Source organism: Myotis daubentonii, chromosome 1, assembly GCF_963259705.1.
Source record: "Myotis daubentonii chromosome 1, mMyoDau2.1, whole genome shotgun sequence".
Classification (NCBI taxonomy): domain Eukaryota; kingdom Metazoa; phylum Chordata; class Mammalia; order Chiroptera; family Vespertilionidae; genus Myotis; species Myotis daubentonii.
The window spans coordinates 1,756,384-1,777,940 of record NC_081840.1 but is presented as its reverse complement, the minus strand read 5'-3'; the positions used below and the strand labels follow the sequence as shown (position 1 = coordinate 1,777,940).

At 52.7% G+C, this 21,557-nt stretch overlaps 2 protein-coding genes across 5 annotated transcripts in view; one reads left to right on the top strand and one right to left on the bottom strand.

Annotated features, from left to right (window-relative positions):
• Positions 1–3,231: 3,231 nt before the first annotated feature.
• On the bottom strand, positions 3,232–10,536 carry CINP (cyclin dependent kinase 2 interacting protein). Of its 2 annotated transcripts, none has more exons than XM_059685870.1 (5): positions 10,435–10,536; positions 8,384–8,547; positions 6,471–6,600; positions 4,648–4,777; positions 3,232–3,701 (listed from the first exon to the last, which is right to left on the bottom strand). In XM_059685870.1, exons 2-5 carry the CDS (start codon positions 8,455–8,457, stop codon positions 3,499–3,501), a joined length of 537 nt encoding a protein of 178 aa, XP_059541853.1. In that variant the 5' UTR covers positions 8,458–8,547; positions 10,435–10,536; the 3' UTR covers positions 3,232–3,498. The 2 variants fall into 2 exon arrangements, with proteins under 2 accessions (XP_059541853.1, XP_059541852.1); XM_059685869.1 differs by having other exon boundaries at positions 8,384–8,552; positions 10,439–10,501.
• Positions 10,537–10,543: 7 nt separating this feature from the next.
• The window catches only part of TECPR2 (tectonin beta-propeller repeat containing 2), a 65,724-nt gene continuing 54,710 nt past the window's right edge, over positions 10,544–21,557 (top strand). For 2 of the 3 annotated variants that reach the window (XM_059685830.1, XM_059685812.1), the window contains exons 1-2: positions 10,544–10,658; positions 12,555–12,845. In XM_059685830.1, coding sequence (XP_059541813.1) covers positions 12,627–12,845 — 219 coding nt within the window. In that variant the 5' untranslated portion in view covers positions 10,544–10,658; positions 12,555–12,626. Of the gene's footprint in view, positions 10,659–10,869; positions 10,964–12,554; positions 12,846–21,557 lie in introns of those variants that run through there. The other variant, XM_059685821.1, reaches the window with a different exon arrangement.

Sequence of the window (21,557 nt, the reverse complement as noted above, 5' to 3'; positions counted from 1 at the left end):
GGGCATGACTCTCTCGGGACAGTCCCTGTCACGTATGAAGCCGTTTCTTTGGGGCACTTTTCTTTCCTTCCCCGGGAAGCACTTGCTCCTGGGACCTCACAGCCCACTTTCCCATAGCACGAAGCTCCACAGACCTGTGTCTGGGAGCATGGCAGAAGCAACCCCCTCCAAAGTTCAGTTGCAAATATTGCCAAACTATAGGATTTCCGCCAGAAGAATGATGTGGAAGAAACCTCGCTCAGCCAGTGGCATCCTCAGTATGCAAATAGGCAGATTTTTTGTAGGAAGTTTTCATTTCATGATCCCATATTTGCGCAAGTATCTCTATGGTATTTTTTTAAAATCAGTCTTGTTCAGATTAGTTGTTCCTCTTTTTTCTTCCCATAGCTCCCCTCCACCCGGTTCCCACCCAATCCCATGCCCTTACCACCCCCCCTAATGTCCTCATCCATAGGTATTCGATATTTGTCCAGTCTTCCCGCACCCCCCACGCCCTCTTCCCACCGAGAATTCAGTCCACTCCCTTTCTATGCCCCTGATTCTATTATATTCACCAGTTTATTCTGTTTATCAGATTTTTTTATTCACTTGATTTTTAGATTCACTTGTTGATAGATATGTATTAGTTGTCACTTTGTTGTTCATAATTTTTATCTTTACCTTTTTCTTCTTCTTCTTAAAGAATACTCTTCAGCATTTCATATAATACTGGTATGACAGTGATGAATTCCGTTAGCTTGTTCTTATCTGTGAAGCTCTTTATCTGACCTTCAATTCTAAATGATAGCTTTGCTGGGTAGAGTAATCTTGGTTGTAGGTTCTTGCTATTCTTCACTTTGAATATTTCTTGCCACTCCCTTCTGGCCTGCATGGTTTCTGTTGAGAAATCAGCTGACAGTCATATGGGTACTCCCTTGTAGGTAACTGTTTTTCTCTTGCTGCTTTTAAGGTTCTCTGTCTTTTGCCCTTGGCATTTTAATTATGATGTGTCTTGGTGTGGTCCTCTTTGGATTCCTTTTGTTTGGGGTTCTCTGTGCTTCCTGAACTTGTAAGTCTATTTCTTTCATCAGATAGGGGAAGTTTTCTGTCATTATTTCTTCAAAGAGGTTTTCAATATCTTGCTCTCTCTCTTCTTCTGGCACCCCCATAATTCTGATGTTGGTACGCTTGAAGTTGTCTCAGAGGCTCCTTATACTATCTTCATATTTCAAATCTTTGACTTGGTTTTTGGGGTCCTCTAGTCTGCTGTTGGATCTCTGTATTTCAGTCAGTGTATGCTTAAGTTCTAATTGGTCCTTTTTCATATCCGTGAGGATCTCACTAAATTTCTTGGAGGTTTCTAGAAGACTCTTGAGTAACCTTATAACCGTGGTTTTGAACTCTATATCCAGTAGTTTGCTTTCCTCCATTTCTTTCATTTGTGACCTGTTTCTTTGTCTCCACATTTTGGCTGCTTCCCTGTGTTGACAGAGTGGCTTTGTGTGCTAGGTGTCCTATAGGGCCCAGTGGCTCAGCCTTCCTAATTACCTGAGGTTGACACTCTTGGTGCACCCCTTTGTGGGCTGTGTTCACAGTCTTGTTGTAGTTAAGTCTTGAATGCTGTTGGTATCACTGGGAGAAATTGACCACCAGGCCAATTGGCTGTGAGGACCAGCTGTGTATACAATGGGAGAACTGCTGTGCTGGAGAGACACCCTTATGGGACAGGACTTGCTTCAGTGGGGCTTTGGGGCTCACCGAGTCTGCCCCTTAAGTGTGTCTATTATGGATGTGAACAGCTGTAATCTGGTGTGGTCTCACTCTGACCACTGGGTACACTGGCTCTTGGATCTCCAAGGAGGTGCAAAGTCAGCCACTGCCTGAGGCCACCCAGCAGGAGCTACAGAGAGATCTGCAGATTCCTCCTCTTTGTTTGGGGTTTGGAGGTGCCCAGATGAGGCCCAGCTGTGAAGCAATGCAAGCTGCTGACAAGCCTTGGGCCTTCTTTTGGAGCTCTGGGGTTCTTTGACCCAGCTGCAGTTTGTTAGATTTTAGATTGCAAAAGGCCAGGCCATTCACATGCAAAAGCCTCTGCTCCGAGCTTGGGTGGGATTGTAAATTGGTGGGGTGGGGTCTCAGGGAATCACAGGGTGGTGCAAACAGCAATGGTTGCCATCAGCCCTGCCCCAATAGGTCCTTGGGTCTCTATGTCCCTCGGCACCGTGCAGGAACAATGTATGCTGCAAGCACCTCTGAGAGAAAGCCGCCCTCACGTTCCGGCCGGATGCCAGACAGTCCAGTTTCTCCCCTTATGAGTCTTGGTCCCCAGAGTCTTGCCTGGAACTGGAGTTAAGAGTAGTCAGGAGTTTGTATCTCCCGCTTGAAAAAGACCACGGCGTACCGAGTTGCCAGCCCGTTTCACTCGCCTCCGGACCTCTGCTCTTCTGCACCTCTGCACCTCCTACCTGTCTAGATGCATTTTTCTTTCCCTCTAGTTGTTGAACTTCCCCTCAGCCAGCCTTCCCGTGGTTCTGGATGATATCTGTTTTGCCTTTTAATTGTAGTTTTGACGTAGTTGTGCAAGGCAGCAAGTTCAGGTGTTTACCTATGCCACCATCTTGGTCTCTATGGTATTTTTTAAAATATTACTTTTTGTTAATCCTCACCCGAGGATATTTTTCCACTGGTTTCTAGAGAGTGGAAGGGATGGGGAGAGACAAAGTAACATAGATGTGAGAGAGACATATCGATTGGTTGACTCCTGCACATGCCCCAACCAGGGCCAGGGATTGAGCCTGCAACCCAGATGCATGCCCTTGACCAGAATCAAACTCAGGACCCTTCAGTCCGTGGGCCAACACTCTATCCATTGAGCCAAGCAGGCCAGGGCAATATATTTTTACAGATTTCAGAGAGCAAGGGAGAGGGAGAGAGAGAAACATCAATGATGAGAGAGAATAACTGATTAGCTGCCTCCTGCATATCCCCACTAGGGATTGAGCTGGCAACCTGGGCATGTGCCCTGACCAGGAATCAAACTTTGACCTCCTGGTTCATGGGTTGATGCTCAACCATTGAGCCCTGCCAGCTGGGCAAACTCTATATTATTTTGAACATTAGCTGTAATTACAAAACTCAAAAACTCAAACAATACAGATAAATATAAAGTAAAAACACTACAACTAGGGATTTTCTACAAAATGCAACCTGTGTAAAATACACCTGATTTACAGAAACAGGATCACGCCATCCTTCCGTTGAACTCGTTTATTTTGTGCCGAGGTCCTCAGGGGTGTTGGGTTCACCGTGGGTCGACCGGTGACACTGTGCGGCAGACAGTATGCAGCAGACACAGTGCATTTGCAGAGGCCGTGGGGCGCTGGTGAACCGGTCCAGTCTGGACGACCCTAAGGAGGTGGCCAGGCCAGAGCCCAGGGCATGACATGCAAGGCAGTCCACCGTGGGCGCTGCAGGGGCCAGTGGAGCAGGCGGGCCTGGAGAGCAGCGGGAGGCCTGGAGTCACAGCGTGCGGTGCCCCGTCTCGAGCAGCATGCTCTCAAGAAGCAGCCTGCTGTTGCTCTGTATGTAGGGCTGGTGCAGCCACAGCGACAGGTAGGTGAGAGAGAGGTCGTGGTCCGCGGTGTGCGCCAGCCCATCCACGATGGTGCGCTTCAGGAGGAGCTCCGCCCCGTACATGTCCGAGAGGCGGCGGGAAGCCTCGTCTGTAAGAAATGCGAGTCTCCCCTTAATGGCAGCCACGCAAGGAAGCACCTGGGCAGGAAGCTGCTGGCTAAACGCCAGATTCAGCTCCGGCGCAGAGGTCAAGAGGTCAAGGACCGGCAGGTGTGCACGCCTGGCTGCGGCCCTCAGCAGGAGGACGCGGCAAGTACATGATACAAAGACTAACTCTAACCTCCCAACTACTGGGAACCTGCAAGGCTAAAATGGTAGGTTAACCTCAAACTGACAACACTGCAATACACACCAGTTAGCTGGTTTTACCCACTTCTCACTGAAAAGTGAGATCTCAGTCGATATAAAGTAGCTTAGCCCTTCTCTTGACTAATAAAGCTAAAAATAACCTTACTTCATAGGACTTATGAAAGCAAAGGGTTCCATTGCCCAAGCAGTCATCTCCCATGAGGTTCACTGAAGTATTATCCTTATTCAAACCAAACAAAAGGCAAAAGAACCATCTTAAAAATTTTTTTCTTCTTCATTCTACCCACTGGTTTAAAGGGCCAGTAATGGCAACCTGCTTCATGGGTCTCTAATTGTGTTTTTATTATTCTTTGATTTCAGTGGTCGGCAAACTGTGGCTCATGAGCCACATGCAGCTCTTTGGCCCCTTGAGTGTGGCTCTTCCACAAAATATCGATTTCTACGCAAGGGCCACGAAGTTTCAATCGCACTGTACATGAGCGCCCGCACGTGGTATTTTGTGGAAGAGCCACACTCAAGGGGCCAAAGAGCCGCATGTGGCTCGAGAGCCGCAGTTTGCCGACCACTGGATTAGGTGATTAATGATTAAGCCAAGAATAAATGCTCTATTTATTTAAGATACCCCCGGGCTCCTTCCTCCGAACGCCTGCCAGCATCTCGGCACGCCAGGTCCAAATGGCACAAAGGCTCTCCAAACGCACCGACAGCCAGGCAGAGAGGACTCACAGAAGTGGGCGGTGGGCCACGTGTGAAACAGGGGCGGCCGGCTGCTGTCCTGCCCATAATGGTAGTTTTCCAGCTCACAGACTCCCTTGGTAGTTGAAGACAGCTTTTCCATTTTCACCTGTATTTTGGTCTGAAACGATATTAATTTGGAATGAGAATAAGATTTGAAATCTACTCCAGTCTCAGATTCAACAGCTCCTTAAGATTTCAAAGCTAAGACATGTAAATCTGTTGAGACCAAAAGTCCAGTAATTCCACCCTGTTGGCTCCGTGTACAGCAAATCCAGGCAACGGAGGCAGATGGCTGCTATGACGCCACTCATCTGGATCACTTTAGTAACAACCCTATTTCCAGCCCCCCTTCACTCCGATTCCAAAGACCGGCAGGAACCAATCCCCACGCAGGCTCCTGCTTCTGTGGAAGGCGAGGGGGAGCCAGTAAATGATTTCATTTCTGATTCTTTCATCAGCTGCCTCTGAGTTTACTGGAACCTCTTGGAGGAAGAAGAGGGTGGAGGGGGGATACCTGCTCTGTCTCCTAACAGTACAGCTCCAGGCGAGAGGGAAGGCTGAGTCCCAAGGACGAGATAATTACAAAAACCTAATCCTTGAGAGGAGACAAGTAGCCCGCACATCGTCTGAAGTCGGTACTGCATTTCAATCTACAGAAAAGGCTGGCCCTCACTCGTGTTGCTCAGTGGATAGAGTGTCCACCTGTGAACTGAAGGGTCCTGGGTTTGATTCTGGTCAAGGACACAGGCTTGTGTTGCAGGCTCATTCCCCAGTAGGGGGCGTGCAGGAGGCAGCTTGATTAATGATTCTCATCATTGATGTTTCTCTCTTCCTCTCTGATATCAATAAAAATATATTTTAAAAAAGAAAAGAAAGAAAAGGCTAAGTCCCCAACACACCAAAAAACATTCCCATCAGGAGAAGTAAAGACTTTATGTTAACAGGTGAGTGATAGTTATCCAAGTTCAAACGTGCAAACCCCTATCCCCGTGCCCTGCAAAGAGGCGACGTGTCTTGTCCACGTTTGGTGGCCAGTATGGGGGACACTGACCTTCGGACATCAGTCCATTAACCCCTGCGAGCGGTTCTTGTGTGCCAACCAGGACCCTCGGCCACCGCCCATGGAGCCTACTTCTGTACCAGCTGCCAGCTAAGAATGGGCCTCTTATTTTTTTAAAAATTTTTTAAAAAATATATTTTATTGATTTTTTAGAGAGGAAGAGAGAGGGATAAGAGTTAGAAACATCGATGAGAGAGAAACATCTATCAGCTGCCTCCTGCACACCCCCTACTGGGGATGTGCCCGCAACCAAGGTACATGCCCTTGACCGGAATCGAATCTGGGACCTTTCAGTCCGCAGGCCGACGCTCTATCCACTGAGCCGAACCGGTTAGGGCAAGAATGGGCCTTTTAGATGGTTGAAAACAAATCGAGAGGAATACATGTGAGATAAGAGAATTACATAAAATTGAAATTTCCGAGCCCATAAATAAGGTTTCGCTGCAGCACAGCTACCATCATTTGCCTCCAGACAGAGCTGAGAGGTGACCAGAGACGCTGGGGGCCCCCAAGCCTTGGCATGTTTACCGTGGAGCCCAGCGAGGGGGCGGCCTGGCAGCGGACAGCACGTAGGACCAAGAGAACAAAGGTCTAGGACAGCATCTTGGGACGTCAAGACTTAAAGGGCAGGCAGAGGAAGAGACCAACAGAGGAGGCCGAGGAGGGAAAATCCAACTTGTGAGCTGGGAAGACCGCCCTCGGTGTCCTGAGAGCCAGGCAGCTCTGACACGCCCGGGGCCTCGGGTCTTACCAAGCCGTCTAAGGTGGCCCGCAGCTCCTCACACAGCGCCTCCAGCTCCGCGCTGTATTCCCGCGGCCTCTGCTCTGCATTCTCATCGCAAGCTGGGCTGCGGCTCTCCAACTCGATCTTGTCTTTACTCCTGGACGAAATGGAAGAGTGGCAACAAAACACGGTCCGTAAGCTAAGCTCGCCTCAGACGTCAGGGTAAACTCGCGCGCACTCGATATCCATGTAATGTCAGATGGTCGGCAAAGGTGTTGCATGTTGTTCAACGTGTTCACTCATTGGCATATGCCATGAATACATCTGTCAGTGACTCAATTTCCAGGAGAACAAGCCAATTACACTCAGCCTGTGGCTCCTCGGTGGAGGGTGGGGTGCTGGTGAGGAAGATGAGTTCACAAGCTGGGGATGCCTGTGTAGCCTGTGGCCCACGGGGCAGGACCCTGACCTAGGGAGTCACAAGCAACTCGGAAGGAGAAAATTCCACATGAAAGAGAATGGAGAATGCGGAGCACTGGGACCGGCTGAGCCGGCTCCAGGAAAACACAGTGGAGGCTCCAAGCGCCTCCGGTGGCGCCAGCGGCCTGGCCAGCAAGGGAAGCCTAGACGCGCCTGTAGACACAGGTGAGCTGGAGAACAAACGTATGTAATTAGGACTTTGAGGAGGTTAAGAAAACATATATACAGGCTGTCCCCAAAAGTGCATACCCACTGAACAGCTGGTAGCTTAATTTTGAGAATGAAGAACACTGCCTTTATAATTGTTTAAAGTGTGTGTATACATTTTTTGGTGACACCATCTATATATATAATCTAACCTGGAGACAGCAACAGATCCCACAGGTGAAGGGCTCAGTCCCCACGAGTGACCCTCCCAGGGGTCCAAGTTGTTCCCTGTACTTCTGACTGACAGGCTATAAATCAAGGGATCCCACAACCCTGTCCTCCAGTTCAAGTCATTTGCTAGAGTCACTCACGGGACTCGGGAAAACAGGTTACTCAATAGATTCCAGGCTTATGACAAAGGGTATTAAAGAACAGCCAGATGAAGGGGCGCATGGGGCAAGGTCCAGAGGGGCCCCAAACGGGAGCTCCTGTCCCTTGGGGTTTGGGACACCCTTCCCACACATCAAGGTAACCCTGTTTACAACACGGAAGTTCTAAAGCTCTTGGGGTGTTATGGAGGCTGCATGATGCAGGCAGGACGGACTGGACCACTGGCCGCTGGTGATTAATTCAACTTCCAGCCCCTCACCTCCCGGAGGGGTGATGCTAAAGGGGTGGTGCTGAAAGTGCAACCCTCTAATGGCCTGGTTGGTTCCCTTGGCAACCACCCCCTTCCTTGGGGGCTTTCCAAAAGTCACCAAAAGTTACATAAACTCAGATGTGGTGGGAAGGGGCTTGTTCCGAATGAGCGGACACTCTTATCGCTCTGAAGCTAGTTCAGGAACGGGGACTATTCGAGGACAAAATACCAAACATTATAACAAAACATTCTCCCATTGCTCTTAGCAACTAGGAAATTATAAGGATTTTCGGAGCTGTGTATCAGGAATAGGGAGGAAGACCCAGTATGGTTTTCTTATAAATCACAATAGCACGAGATAAAATGCAACCTCATGAAGACAAAGTCCCCTTTACCTCCCCCCCCCCCCCCAATACTCATTCTTCCTAGAAGAGACCAACGTCCTGGCTGAGCCTGTGCCCTACCAACCCATTCCGATACTCCCACGCACAGGTGCAACGGTCAGCACGCAGTGTCATCTGTACTTACGTGCACATATAGTTCACACCTGCATATCCTGCTTTACCACTTTCTGACTCAATACAATTTAATTTATCCCTGTCCATAGAGACCTCCCTGAAAACGTGTGCCCAAGCAGTAAGGCTGCGGAGCTCGGAGCACGGGCAGTACTTACAGTAAACTGATTTTCATGTTGGCAATGTTGTTTGCAGTCGCAAAGCCTGCATCATTGAGGGTTTCCCACTTCATGATTAAATTATGCCAATCGGCTGCATTGTCCTTAATTTTTCTCGCACTAACGGATAAGACAGGTTTCCGGGATGTTGCACTTCCCAGGGTCTTTGCTGACAGGAAGTAAAAGAAACACAGTTATTGTGAAATCCTTGATCGTAGTTGGAGGGCAAATGTCCTCATAAATCTCAACTGTAAGCCGACCTGACACGCGACATCTTCTGGACAGACAGCGTGGAAACAGAAGAATGGATGACTGGGGAAGGTCCCAGAACAAGAAAAAACAGTTGTTTTTACATTTTAAGACTCTCCGGAGATGGCTGGATCCTTTCCCAACTTAATGGCTCCACAAAGTTTTGCCTTAAGCACTTTGACCACTTTCAATGAATGTCTTTATTCTTATTTTTTAATTGATTTTTTTTAGAGAGAGGAAAAGGGCAACAGAAAAACATCGATTGGTTGCCTCCCGCACATACCCCGACTGGGGATCAAACCTGAAACCTGGGTAGGTGCCCCGACCGAGATTTGAACCCACCACCTTTTGGGGTGTGGGATGATGCTCCAACCGAGCCAGGGCACTTGGACCATTTTCAAAGGCTGGGGATAAGGCAGAGTGTGACTTCCTGCCCAAGCCCTCCAGGCCCCAGCCAGGGCTCCCATCACCTGCCTCAGGCACTGCTGCCTCACATTTGATCAGAGCTTCGTGCTTCTCCAGACACTGGCCAGGCTGGCCCTAGAGATGCAGTGGCCACCTCAGTGCTGAGGACGCAGGAGGCAGTCCCAAGTCCTTCAGGACCTGGCTTCCTCTCCACCGCAACCCTCACCCACGCCCCTTAATCTACAGCTAAAATGAGCTCCTGGCAGCGCCTGGAAAGTGGAGTCACCTGCAGCCCTTTGCACAGGCAGTCCTTTCTGCTGGAAAGTTCTGTCCTTTCCTGGGCCAGTGCTGCCCATGCTCCAAGACTCACCCGCATTCCAGCGCCTGCGGGAAGCAACCCTCAGACCGGCAAAAGCCAGCTCTCTTCCAGACCTCCGTGCCCTCCCTCCCTCCCTACTTAGAACCCTTCAAAGGGTTCTGGTCCACAGGATAAAGTCCACATTCTGTGGGAGGCCCCTTAAGGAGTCCAGCACACACAGCGGTACAGTTTGGAGTCTAGATGCTGAAGACCATACTGACTGGTTAGAATCCCAACTCTGCCCTTGCCAGCTGTGCAATCTTGGGCACCTTAGTTAACCTCTAGGGGCCTCAATGTTCTCATCTGTAAAACGGGGATGCCATACAGCTACTTCAGAGAGTGGATGTAAAGATTAGATAACGTATGTCACGCTGTGAGGGCCTGGCCTGGCAGGTATCCAGCGCAGTGTTATCCCGAGGACCTCTCCAATGCGGCTTTCCATCACCACCGAGCAGTAACCTCAATTCTGACACTCACCGAAGCGGGCCTCGGATCCCGCAGGTTCAGGGCTCAGTCCTACAAGCCTGTCCCTTCCCCCAACCTTCCACTTCCCATGCCAACAGCAAGCCCAGGTTGGCTGTTGCCTGTGCTTCCGACCTACCTGCTATGGATGGGAGCTCCCAAGACCCCTCCCTTGGGTAGTTCAGTTGCTAGAGAGGCTCACGGGACTCAGGAAAGCATTCTGGTGACTAGACCGGCTGACAGTGTGTGTACGCATCTGCGGGGGGCCCGTAGTCAGAGCACCACGCTCGCGAATGGCAGCTTTCGGTGCAAGCGCGGGGACAGCCCGCACGGACAGGGGAGGTCGGGGCACCGGCTCCGCGACGCTCACTTGGAAGGACGATTGCAATGGGAGCGTCGGGACCTGCGCCTCTCGCAGACACTGTCCCGCCCCACGCAGGGGAAACCGGGGCTCGGCCAGGCCGACGGCCCCCAGGCCGATGCGGAGCCCACGCGGGCCGGGGCTGGTGCCATGCCCGGAACCCGTCCCACGCGCGGCTCCCGCCTCCCACCCGCCCCGGACGGCGGCCGGTTTCACGCACCTTCCATGGGGGCCCGCTGATATCCCAGGAAGGAGGCCGGGGCCCCGCCCACGCCACCGGAAGTTACGTCACTTCCTCCCGTCGCCGCTCTAGCCCCAGAGGAGCCGGCTGTCCCTCGGTGGGGGGAACGGGCTCCCGGCAGCCCCCGCGGCCCGGCCTCCACCCGCCCCTTCCGCCGGCGGCGCGGAGAGTCCGAGTGTCCGAGGGGCCGCCGCGGGAGGTGAGTCCTGCGACGCGCCCCGCGCCCCTCGCACCCCCCCCCCGCCTCCCCGCGTCTCGGGGTCGCCTCGCTCTCCCGCTCCCGTGGCGACCGTGCGGCCGCCGAGGCTGAGTGTCCGCACACGGAGCGCCGCCTGGCAGCAGCTGTCGCCCGCCCCCCGCCCGGCTCCGGTTCCCCGGCTCCGCCCCGCCGCCCCCGCCCGGGCTCGGGATGGACCCTCGTGGGCCGCAGCCCCGGCACGTCCCGGGGGTGCGCACAGCGACGCCTCTGTCCCGGGCTCAGGCCGAGCAGGACGGGCCGTGCGGGTGAGCGGTGGGCAGGTCCGCGGGCGGCGACGTCCCCGCGCGGAGCCCAGTTCATCCCGGGAACCGGCGGCCCGTTCCTGCTGCGCCGGTGGAGGGGGGACGGGTCTGGGAGGCGAGGCGCTGGCCCGGCGCCGGCGGCCGGTGTGCCGGTGCCGAAGGACGGCTCGGCCCGCTTTCTCGCCAGGTTGCGGGCTTTGTTCCGCCGCCTCGGGCTCTGCAGGCGGCAGGGGGTACCGCCCGGGCTGCTGGGGGGCGAGCTGCACGGGGCGGACTCTGTCGCCCAGGAGCCGCTTGAGGGGCCCGGGGGGCCGGGAGGGGACGTTCCCGCAGAGACCGGGGGTTGAGCAGCAGGAGCAGCGGCTGAGTGACCGGGAGCGCATCCCGGGAGAAGGCGGGCCGGCAGGGCCCCTGGCGAGTGTCACTGGAGAAGGTTGGCGGTCAGTCCGTCAGGTCAGCTCCGCAGACGGAGGGACCCACCGGGGACCCACCGATGGAACAGGCTGCGACCCAGCACCCCGGGCGCCTGGGCGAGGGCCTGAGGTCTCCGTGGGCCCAAGGGCTAGGCGCCCCCCCTGCCTGGTCAGGTGCGCAGCGCCCACCTGTAGCTGCCGGTCCGTCAGAGCTGTGCCTGTGACCTGGGGAAGGGAAGGACTTGGAGGGCAGCCCTAGATTCGGGTCCCAGCCCTTGGTCCTGAGCCTCTGGCCTTCTGTACCTTCCTCTAAAATTGGGTTCGGCCCCACCAGTGTGGCTCAGTGGTGAGCGTTGACCTATGAACCAGGAGGTCCCAGTTGGATTCCCGGTCAGGGCACATGCCGGGTTGTGGGCTCCATCCCCAGTGTGAGGCCTGCAGGTGGCAGCTGAACGATGATTCACCCTCATCATTGATGTTTCTGTCTCTCTCTCCTTTCCTCTCTGAAATCAATTAAAAAAATACATAAAAAATAAAGTTGGGGAAGATGCCAGCACCTGGCCTGTAGGGGAGGGTGAGGATTAAACGGGTCACTTTGTCAGTTGTAATGCGCTGTGTAAGGACTGGGCATCTAAGGAAGCTTTGAATCCAAAGTGCTAAGAGGTGTGGGCCTCAGGGAGGAACGGGTGAGAGGCCCTGCAGGCTTCCCGCCGGCCTGCTGCGTGGGGCTGGTCCGCTGTTCCAGTGCAGAGTCGTCCCTGCTGCTTCCACCTTCCATCCTCCTGGCAGACATCAGCGTTCAGGATGTTTTCCGCAAAGCCTGTCCCATTCTGACCGCACCCCTCTCCCTCTTCTCATCAGGACCCCCGGATGCACACCTGAGCCTGTGTGGAGTTGCATATTTTCAGTTTCTTTGGCTCCCTGGCTAGATCATAAGCTACTTGGGAATAAAAACTGTTTTTAATATTCTTTCCACCCCTTCCACAGTATTTATCACAATGCAAATTACAGGGGCCAGTACATAATGAAGTGCATTTTGAATTAAAATGCTCCAAACAACAACAACAAGTGGTCCGAATGACAGCTGGATGCTTTCTCTGTTTAGTGCAGCTCCAGGTGGTTCCTACCTGCCTGAAAGCTCCTGTTCTCACTACCCAATGTGACTTCTCGTTGTTCTCTAGCCCCCAGGTGTTCCTAGATGCCAAGCCAACACTCCTTTCCCTCCCTGAAGATCAGCCGTGGGAACCGTGGCCATGGCGTCCCCATCGGAGCCTGTTACGTTCAGGGAGTTCTGCCCTTTGTATTATCTCCTCAACGCCATTCCCACGAAGATCCAGAAGGGCTTCCGCTCTGTGGCGGTCTACCTGACAGCCCTGGACACCAGCGGGGACTACATTGCCGTGGGCAGCAGCACCGGCATGCTCTACCTGTACTGCCGGCGCCTCAGCCGGATGAAGAAGTACAACTTGGAGGTGAGTCCGCTGTGCTCTGCACGCGCCTGAGCCCGGCTGCTGCCTGCTGTCTGCGAGTTCCAGCGTGGGGCAGGTTGCTGCCCATTTACTGCATCTGGCCTTAGGTTCTCACCCCGACAGTACTTTGAGGTCATCTTTAGTTGAGGTGGGCTATAGATTAAAACATTGTTTTTTTCTCTCCTTCCTCCAGAAAAATCTAGCATCATTTTAAAAGAGAATATTTTAGTGTTTAATACTTAGCAGGAAACTTTGGAAGGAGGGATTTTTTTAAAATATATTTTTATTGATTTCAGAGAGGAAGGGAGAGGGCAAGAGAGATAGAAACATCAATAACGAGAGAAAATCATTGATCAGCTTCCTCCTGCACACCCCCTAATGGGGATCGAGTCTGCAACCCAGGCCTATGCCCTTCACCAGAATTGAACCCGGGACCCTTTAGTCCACAGGCCGACGCTCTATTCCAGAGGTCCTCAAACTTTTTAAACGGGGCCAGTTCACTGTCCCTCAGACATTCCACACATGCGCACTGCGGGCACGGGACGAGTTGGCTGCTAAGCAGGACAGGCAGCGGCGGCAAAAACACCCGGCGGGCCGGATAAATGTTTTCGGAGGGCCGCATGTGGCCCGCGGGCCGTAGTTTGAGGATGCCTGCTCTATTCACTGAGCCAAACCAGCTAGGGCTATACTCAGTTTGAACTAACAAAAATGGTTAGCATGCATGTAGCACTTACTATATGCCAGGCATCACTTAACCTTTACATATATGTATTAACTCATCACATGCTCAGAAAAATTCGATGAGGTGGGTGTTATTTTGATCCCCATTTTACCAGGGAGACACTGAGACACGGAGGTTAAGGGACTTGCCCAAGGTCAGGAGTTAGTGAATGGTGGCAATATTGTCTGAACTTGGGCAGACTGGCTCTAGAGTTTATATTAATATTTTTTTTAAATATATTTTTAAAAACATATTTTTTTTTATTTCAGAGAGAGGAAGGGAGAGAGAGATAGATACATCGATGTGAGAGAAACATCAATCAGCTGCCTCCTGCACTCCACCTACTGGGGATGAAGCCTGCGACCCGAGCATGTGCCCTGACCGGGAACTGAACCGGTGACCTCTTGATTCATGGGACGATGCTCAACCTCAGAGCCACACTGGCTGGGCTGAAAGAGCATTTTTTCAAATGAAGTATGTTCCTAAAGAAGAAAGCAGACCTTTTACGTGATAAGCAGAGGCTGGCATGTGTTTTCAAGAATAATCCTTTTTGGAAACCTTTTCTTTCTCTACACAAGTTAGAGAGAGCAGATGGCGACACAAGAAATTCTTGCTAGTGAGTGCCAGAAGCACGGAGAAATATTGTGAGAGCTAATAATAAGTACAAAAGTGTTATAAACTTGTTAAACATACTGTGACATACATAGGAATAGATCAGAAAGGTAACGTGCCCTGAGTTTCTGATTTTCTGTTTTGGAATTAAATGTATGATCTCCGTTGTTAGCACTCAGCAGGTTGTTGAGATTTCGTGGCTTTGCCTTCATAACTCTTTGCCCATCCACAGCCATGCTGGTCCTCATTTTTGCCCCTTTGCCACACCTGCTGTCCTGTGCATACATCAGTAAGCATGTGTCCAGCACTCACTGTGCCAGGCACATCAGAGGTCCTGGGGGTGCAGGAGAGCGCAAAACAGGCCAGGTACCTGCCACATGGAGCTGGGAGGCTCACAGGAGAGTCAGAACCGAGCTGGGAGTCTAACTGGATCAGAACCCAGCTGGGAGTCTAATGAGTCAGAACTGAGCTCTGAGTGAAGTGAAGGGCTTTAGTCCAGAAAAGCAGGTCCTTTGTTTCCCTTTAGGTCAGTGGTCGCCAAACTTTAGGACCTCACGGACCACTGGTTGGCGACCACTGCTTTAGGTCATTAAACATTGTATAAGTATTCACACTGTTTTTCGTTTTATTTGTTTTAATACCATGCATCAGTCGGGTCCCTCGCCTGGCCTGTGCCCTCTCACAATCCATGACCCCTCAGGGGATGTCAGCCAATTTCGGCCTGATCCCCTCAGGCCAGGCTGTGCACCAGGCCTCTAGTATGCATATAAGATCTTTGACTAATCTCTTCCCCCCTCCCCCCTTCCCTCTGAGATTCATCAGTCTGTTCCATGTTTCCATGCCTGTGGTTTCCACTCCTGCGTTGAGCATATGCCCCCTGGTGGTCAGTGCACATCATAGCTACTGGCCATCCAGTCGCTTAGGCTTTTATATACTAGTGTATAGATATTTTTATTTATTTCAGGAAGGGAGAGGGAGAGAGGAATAGAAACATCAATAATGAGAGAGAATCCTAGATCTGCTGCCTCCTGCATGTGCCACACTGAGGATCGAGCCCGCAACCCAGGCCTGTGCCCTGACTGGGAATCGAACCCTGACCTCCTGGTTCATAGGTGGATGCTCAACCACTGAGCCATGCCAGCCAGGCTAAGTATTCACACTTTAAACTGTGGTTCTTGTTAGTAAAAGAAGGAAACCAGTAAAACAATTCTTATAAATATAATGAATTCGTATCTTATTTGAGTCTTCTTAAATATTTCAGAATATTCAGGTCCTTTGGTCATTGGACGTGCCAGGGGTCCTTTCCTCCGCTCGCTCTGTCCCACCTGCACTCCTGTCCCCCCCTGCACTCCTGTCCCCCGGCACTGCTGTCCCCCTGCACTCCTGTCCCCCCCTGCACTCCTGTCCCCTGCACTGCTGTCCCCCTGCACTCCTGTCCCCCCTGCACTCCTGTCCCCTGCACTGCTGTCCCCCTGCACTCCTGTCCCCTGCACTGCTGTCCCCCTGCACTGCTGTCCCCCCTGCACTCCTGTCCCCCCTGCACTGCTGTCCCCCCTGCACTGCTGTCCCCCCTGCACTGCTGTCCCCCCTGCACTCCTGTCCCCCGGCACTGCTGTCCCCCTGCACTGCTGTCCCCCTGCACTCCTGTCCCTGCACTGCTGTCCCCCTGCACTCCTGTCCCCTGCACTGCTGTCCCCCCTGCACTGCTGTCCCCCCTGCACTGCTGTCCCCCCTGCACTCCTGTCCCCCCTGCACTGCTGTCCCCCCTGCACTCCTGTCCCCCGGCACTGCTGTCCCCCTGCACTCCTGTCGCCCTGCACTCCTGTCCCCTGCACTGCTGTCCCCCTGCACTGCTGTCCCCCCTGCACTCCTGTCCCCCCTGCACTCCTGTCCCCCCTGCACTCCTGTCCCCCTGCACTCCTGTCCCCTGCACTGCTGTCCCCCCTGCACTCCTGTCCCCTGCACTGCTGTCCCCCTGCACTCCTGTCCCCTGCACTGCTGTCCCCCCTGCACTCCTGTCCCCCCTGCACTCCTGTCCCCCCCTGCACTGCTGTCCCCCTGCACTCCTGTCCCCCCTGCACTCCTGTCCCCCCTGCACTGCTGTCCCCTGCACTGCTGTCCCCCTGCACTGCTGCCCCCCTGCACTCCTGTCCCCCCTGCACTCCTGTCCCCCCTGCACTGCTGTCCCCTGCACTGCTGTCCCCCTGCACTCCTGTCCCCCCTGCACTCCTGTCCCCCCTGCACTGCTGTCCCCTGCACTGCTGTCCCCCTGCACTGCTGCCCCCCTGCACTGCTGCCCCCCTGCACTCCTATCCCCCCTGCACTCCTATCCCCCCTGCACTGCTGTCCCCCTGCACGTCTGTCCCCCCTGCACGTCTGTCCCCCCTGCACTCCTGTCCCCCTGCACGTCTGTCCCCCTGCACTCCTGTCCCCCCTGCACTCCTGTCCCCCTGCACGTCTGTCCCCCTGCAGTTTTGTCTTATGCATGGAGGGAAAGCTGCCTGCCCAGAGCCTAAGTGGGGTGCCAGCTGTCCTAATGGTGACGTGTTTGTCCGGGAAGCCATTCCCAGCTCCTGTCGAATTACTTGTTAAATTTTTTGATTATTGGCTTTTATTTGAGGAAGTTAAGTTGTCACAATGAGGCAACAAGTGCCCCGAGGAAGTTGCAAAAGAGGGAAACAGGAGCTGGCGACACAGTGGATGAGGTCTGAGAGGGGCAGGCCCCTGACCGAGCTGGAAGCGCAGCGCCCAGGCCAGGATAAGACTAGCTGTCCCCTTCCCGAAAGCAAAGAGGCTGTGACAGGAAGTGGGCGGCCTGCTGCAGCATAGGCCGGTTCCCGCGGCTGAGGGCGGGGCCCTTTGGGAGCCGTGGCCCCCTGGGCGTGCTGGCTCTAACACTTCAGTGGTTTCATCAGAAATGGCTCCATGCTTGTCAGGCAGCTTTTGGACTAAAACTTGCTGCGCATGTACATCGGCGTAGAGGAGGAATGTATGGCTCGTGCCCACAGAGCATTCTGGTTTGTTCGCCACTTCATTCACTGCAAAATGTAATTTGGCTTGAACTTGCACTTCTTGTGCATTTGGTGATGGAGAGGCAGCCTCCCTGGGCTGATCAACACCAGGACACTAAGGAGATTGGGCATTGAGGCAGGGAGGCTGGGGGCCACACCTCCGTGTGTGAGGACATGGAGGCCGGGTTCACCCAGTCTCGGGAGTGGTGTTGTGAGTCAGGGAGGGGCACAGAGGGCTTCGGAGTTGTTCTGGATGTTCCCCTTCCCAAGCGAGATGGGATTGCGGTGCTTGTTCTATGATAACCCTTCACGCTGCTGTGTATGGTTATGTTGTAAATTGTCTTTTCATGTGATCGTATTTCCTCATTTTCAAATGAAAGCGAGGGCAGTCCCATGCACGAGGCATCCTACGGGCAGCACCGTGCTTGCCCTCCCCTGTTCTGCCTCTGTGGAGTGGACCACATCCTTCCCAGACCACCTGCACGGGTGTCGGTGCCGACACGCTGGGCGCGGCTGGTGGGTCTTGCTCCTTTGCCCAGGCCGTTAGGCCCCTGCGAGCAGCCCGGCTGTTGGTGTCCCTGCACAAGCATAGCAAAGCCGATAGTGAGCACTTCCTGCTGACCCCTTCACTGTCCATCTCACCGGAACCAGCAGCTCTGTGATGCGGGTGAGGCCCACCTCTCATTGTAGCCTGGTGTGAGAGACCAGACTCGCTTGGAGTTTAATGAAGTTAGTGTAGTGAAATTCCCATTTTTAAATAATGTGTTAACATGAAAGATTGGTTTTGTGAAACAAATACTTCCGAAAGAGATACTAATAGTGGATTTTAGCCCTAGTGTTTGGATACCCTGCAAGGGTTTGTGCATCCTGCTTCAGTCATGAAAAGTAACCCTCAAATATTCGATCTCTTCAAATAAAATAGAGTGTTCGTCAGTGTCTTTTGACTTTGTGTGTCGCATGGTAATGACCTGCTGTGGGGGCGTCGTCAGTGGGCACTCAGTCCGCCACATGCGCGTTCTGAGACCACGGCCAGCGACAGTGCTGCCGGGACCTAGGCGGGCCGACCTCATGCCTGGGAACAAAGCTCCCCTCTGACAGGTGCTTTGGGGTGGATGTTCCCGGAGTTGACTCTTCTTCGTGGGCCTGTTTCCCTGTGGCCATTCCTAAGTACATGGCTGATCCTCACATCGAGATGCTGAGGGACCTGGGGACGCGGCGGGGGTTTACATTCACTCTGCCAGGCACCTCCGTGTGCTCCTCACCTGCAAGCGCTTCAGTTAAATTGCCTGGCACGGAGTTTATTTTTAGCGGAAAGAATGAAAAATTCAAAGTCTGATGCCGAGTGGGGCAGGCTCGTGACTGCAGATTCTTAGGGAAGATTCTTTACTCACTGTCATCAGTGCCTGAGATAAAGCTGAGTTCATTGTCAGCCTCCTTTGCCAGCAAGTCCGTTCCCCTCGTCCACCCTTCCTCTGAGGGCTGGATTCACAGGGGTTCCGGCTTTGGCAGGGGTTATGGGTTCCAGTCTCTACCTCATCTGACCTGAAGCCCGAGGTTCTGGTGCCAGCCAGGTAGTCCAGGGAAGCCTGCAGCTTCAGGCCTGGCTTCCGGCCTGGTTTGGCAATATTCTCTTTGATTTTGGCTCCTGTAAATGTTTTTACTTTTTAGAGATCAGCTATGCATTTAGAAGGATGTTTTTATGTATCTTACTCAGCATTTCTAGATATTTAGAGAGAAATGTTTTTTGGAATAGCTAGATGATACGATCAGAAGTTGAAGCCTCATATTTTGTTTCTATGTGAAGTGTAGTTAAATGTGGATAATCTGATTCTTGGGATGTTTTGGTTATTGAGTCAAGAACTGTAACACTTATTAATGTCTAGAGGCCCGGTGCACAAAATTCATGCACAGGTAGGGTCCCTCGGCCTGGCTGGTGATCAGGGCCAATCAGGTTCCCTGCCTCCCGCCTCCCCGCCTCCTCCTTCCCTTGCTCCCTCAGCACCTGCCACTGCTGCTGGTCGCCCGCCATGTTCTGCGCCGCCCCTGGTGGTCAGCACACGTCATAGGAAGCAATCGAACTCTGAGGAGACACTTTGCATATTAACCTTTTATATATATAGAAGATTGTATTAAATAATATTAACTTAGACTTAGCACATTGGTTTACTAGAGCAGGTATCTGAGCGCCACACACAGATATTCAGGCTTCCAGCCCAAAGGTGTGACGAGTTTTATTTTGAAACCGTTTGGAAAAATTACACACTGTTGTAAATTTATGCTAAGACATGGTAAGATTTCCAGTAAATGATTTTGATTCCTGATGTGGTGGCTTTCTTTCTTATTTTTATTTTAAAGAGAGGGAGAGGAAGAGAGAGGGAGAGGAAGAGAAACATTCATCAGTTGCCTCTCATACCCGCCCCAACCTGGAAGTGAACCTGCAACCTCTTGGTGTACAGGACGACACTCCAACCAACTGAACCACACTGGCCAGGGCTGGTGGCACTTTTTATAATCACAAACTCCCAGGGAAAATAGCCCCTTTCCAGCATCCTGCTACCACATCGAGACTGTCATGTCTATGAAAGCAGCCCAGTGCTCAGCAGTGGGTGAGTGGAGAACACGGCTGTGATACGTTTCCACATGGAACACTACTCAGCTGTGAAAAGGAAGGAATATTCTCCTTTGCACAGCAGTGACGGCCCTGGAGAGCGTGATGCTCAGTGAATTAGCCAGTCAGAGAAAGACAAGTACCTTATGATTTCACTCATTTGTGGAATTCAATGAACAAACTGAACTAACAACCAAAATAAAGAATTTAAAAAATCTGTTACATTTATGACTGGTGTTTTTATAAAAAACACATTGAATCAAATCTTTATATTGTTCTGTTATTTGCTTTTTTTTCATGTAACATATCTATAAATATGGATCTACTTCATATTTTTAGTACATGAATTATATTCTCTAAGTGCCTCTCAAACCAATTTTCTGTTTTTAATTTCCAAACCATTATTGATTGGTAGTTTTGTAAATTACAGTGAATTACTAGGAAGATGGAAAAAATAACCATAATGTCTAAAACATTGGGGCTCGTCCTGTCACTTTCTCCCCTCGAAGCAGCACCAACGGATTCTGCTAATGGAACCTCAGTCAATTCACCCGCATTCCAGGTGGTCAGGTCCTTCCCTCGCTTCCTTCCACGAGCCTCCTGGCCTTGGCTGCCGGGCCTGTGGACTCGCTTGCAGAGAATGCCCAGGCAGCGAGGCGAGCAGGGCCTCCGGGAGGCACCCCAAGGCCACAGGGCCTTCGACAAGCCCTTGACCCTCCGGGCAGTGAGGACAGCACCTACCCACGTGGTAGTTTGAGGACTGCAGGCGGCAACACTGCATGTGCTTCACCTGCTGGGGCACGCTCAGCCCACGAGAGGCCCGTGCGATTCTCACTGCTGCTGCTGTCACTCAGCGGGTGTGGAGGGTCTCCTGTCTTCACCAAGGGCACTGCCTCTGCCCATTCAGTTTGCACTTCTCGGGGTGGCATATACTACCTGCAGCCTAAGGACCCCAAAGGCTCTCCACTGGTCTTCCTGACTGGCCCTCCCCCTCTGCACCCCACTCCAAATCCCCTCTGACTGATACATTGGCAAAATCGGGACTTTGCGAGGGCTCCTCCTTTCTTTCCTTCAGTTTCCAACCAAAACCCGCACCCTGTGCCACGAAGGTATTTATAGCCCAGGACCCCTGAAAGCCCTGAAGGGCCAGAGGAACGTGAGCTGAGCTTAGTCATTAGCTTCCCCACTGCCTGCGGGCGGCAGTGCATGTTGCCACAGCAAAGCTTTAAGGGTGACCACGACCTGCTTTAGCTTATGTTACCATAGCACCCGGCTCAGTACCGTTTGACCAGCTGACCACCACCTAAATCACCACAGTGGGGTCACAGTGGTGCACTGGGGATCTCGCCATGGCAGCAAGGTCAAAACGGGTGTCACTTTCTGAATGAATGGTCTCAGGATAAAGATGATCACTTACGTGGACTGGAAGCCTGGTCGGCGCAGTGCCGGACACATGCTGCGTAGTAACCATGGTGGTCAGCCTGAATCAGTGTCACTTGCTGATTACTGATCTAAGGACCAGAATGCACCAGAAGTCATTTCCAAAGCTCTTGCGGAGGTGCTGTCTCGCCGACTGGGCCCCCACAGTGTGAGAGACTGGTCCCCCACAGTGTGAGAGATGGGGCCACGCAGAGGAGAAAGCAGAGCTCGGCCTGGGCGGCTCTTCTCGTCCTGACTCCTGACCCCTGTCTGGGTGGAGACCTCTCAGTATGTTACACTTGGGTGATCAGCATTTCCTTCATCAGAAATGCAGTTTTTCATGT

Coding starts and splice junctions, on each gene's coding strand:
- CINP (XM_059685869.1), bottom strand. Junction 6,601..8,383: donor AACATGAAAATCAGTTTACT/GTAAGTACTGCC, acceptor CATTTCGTCCAG/GAGTAAAGACAAGATCGAGT. Junction 3,702..4,647: donor GTGGCCCACCGCCCACTTCT/GTGAGTCCTCTC, acceptor CATTTCTTACAG/ACGAGGCTTCCCGCCGCCTC.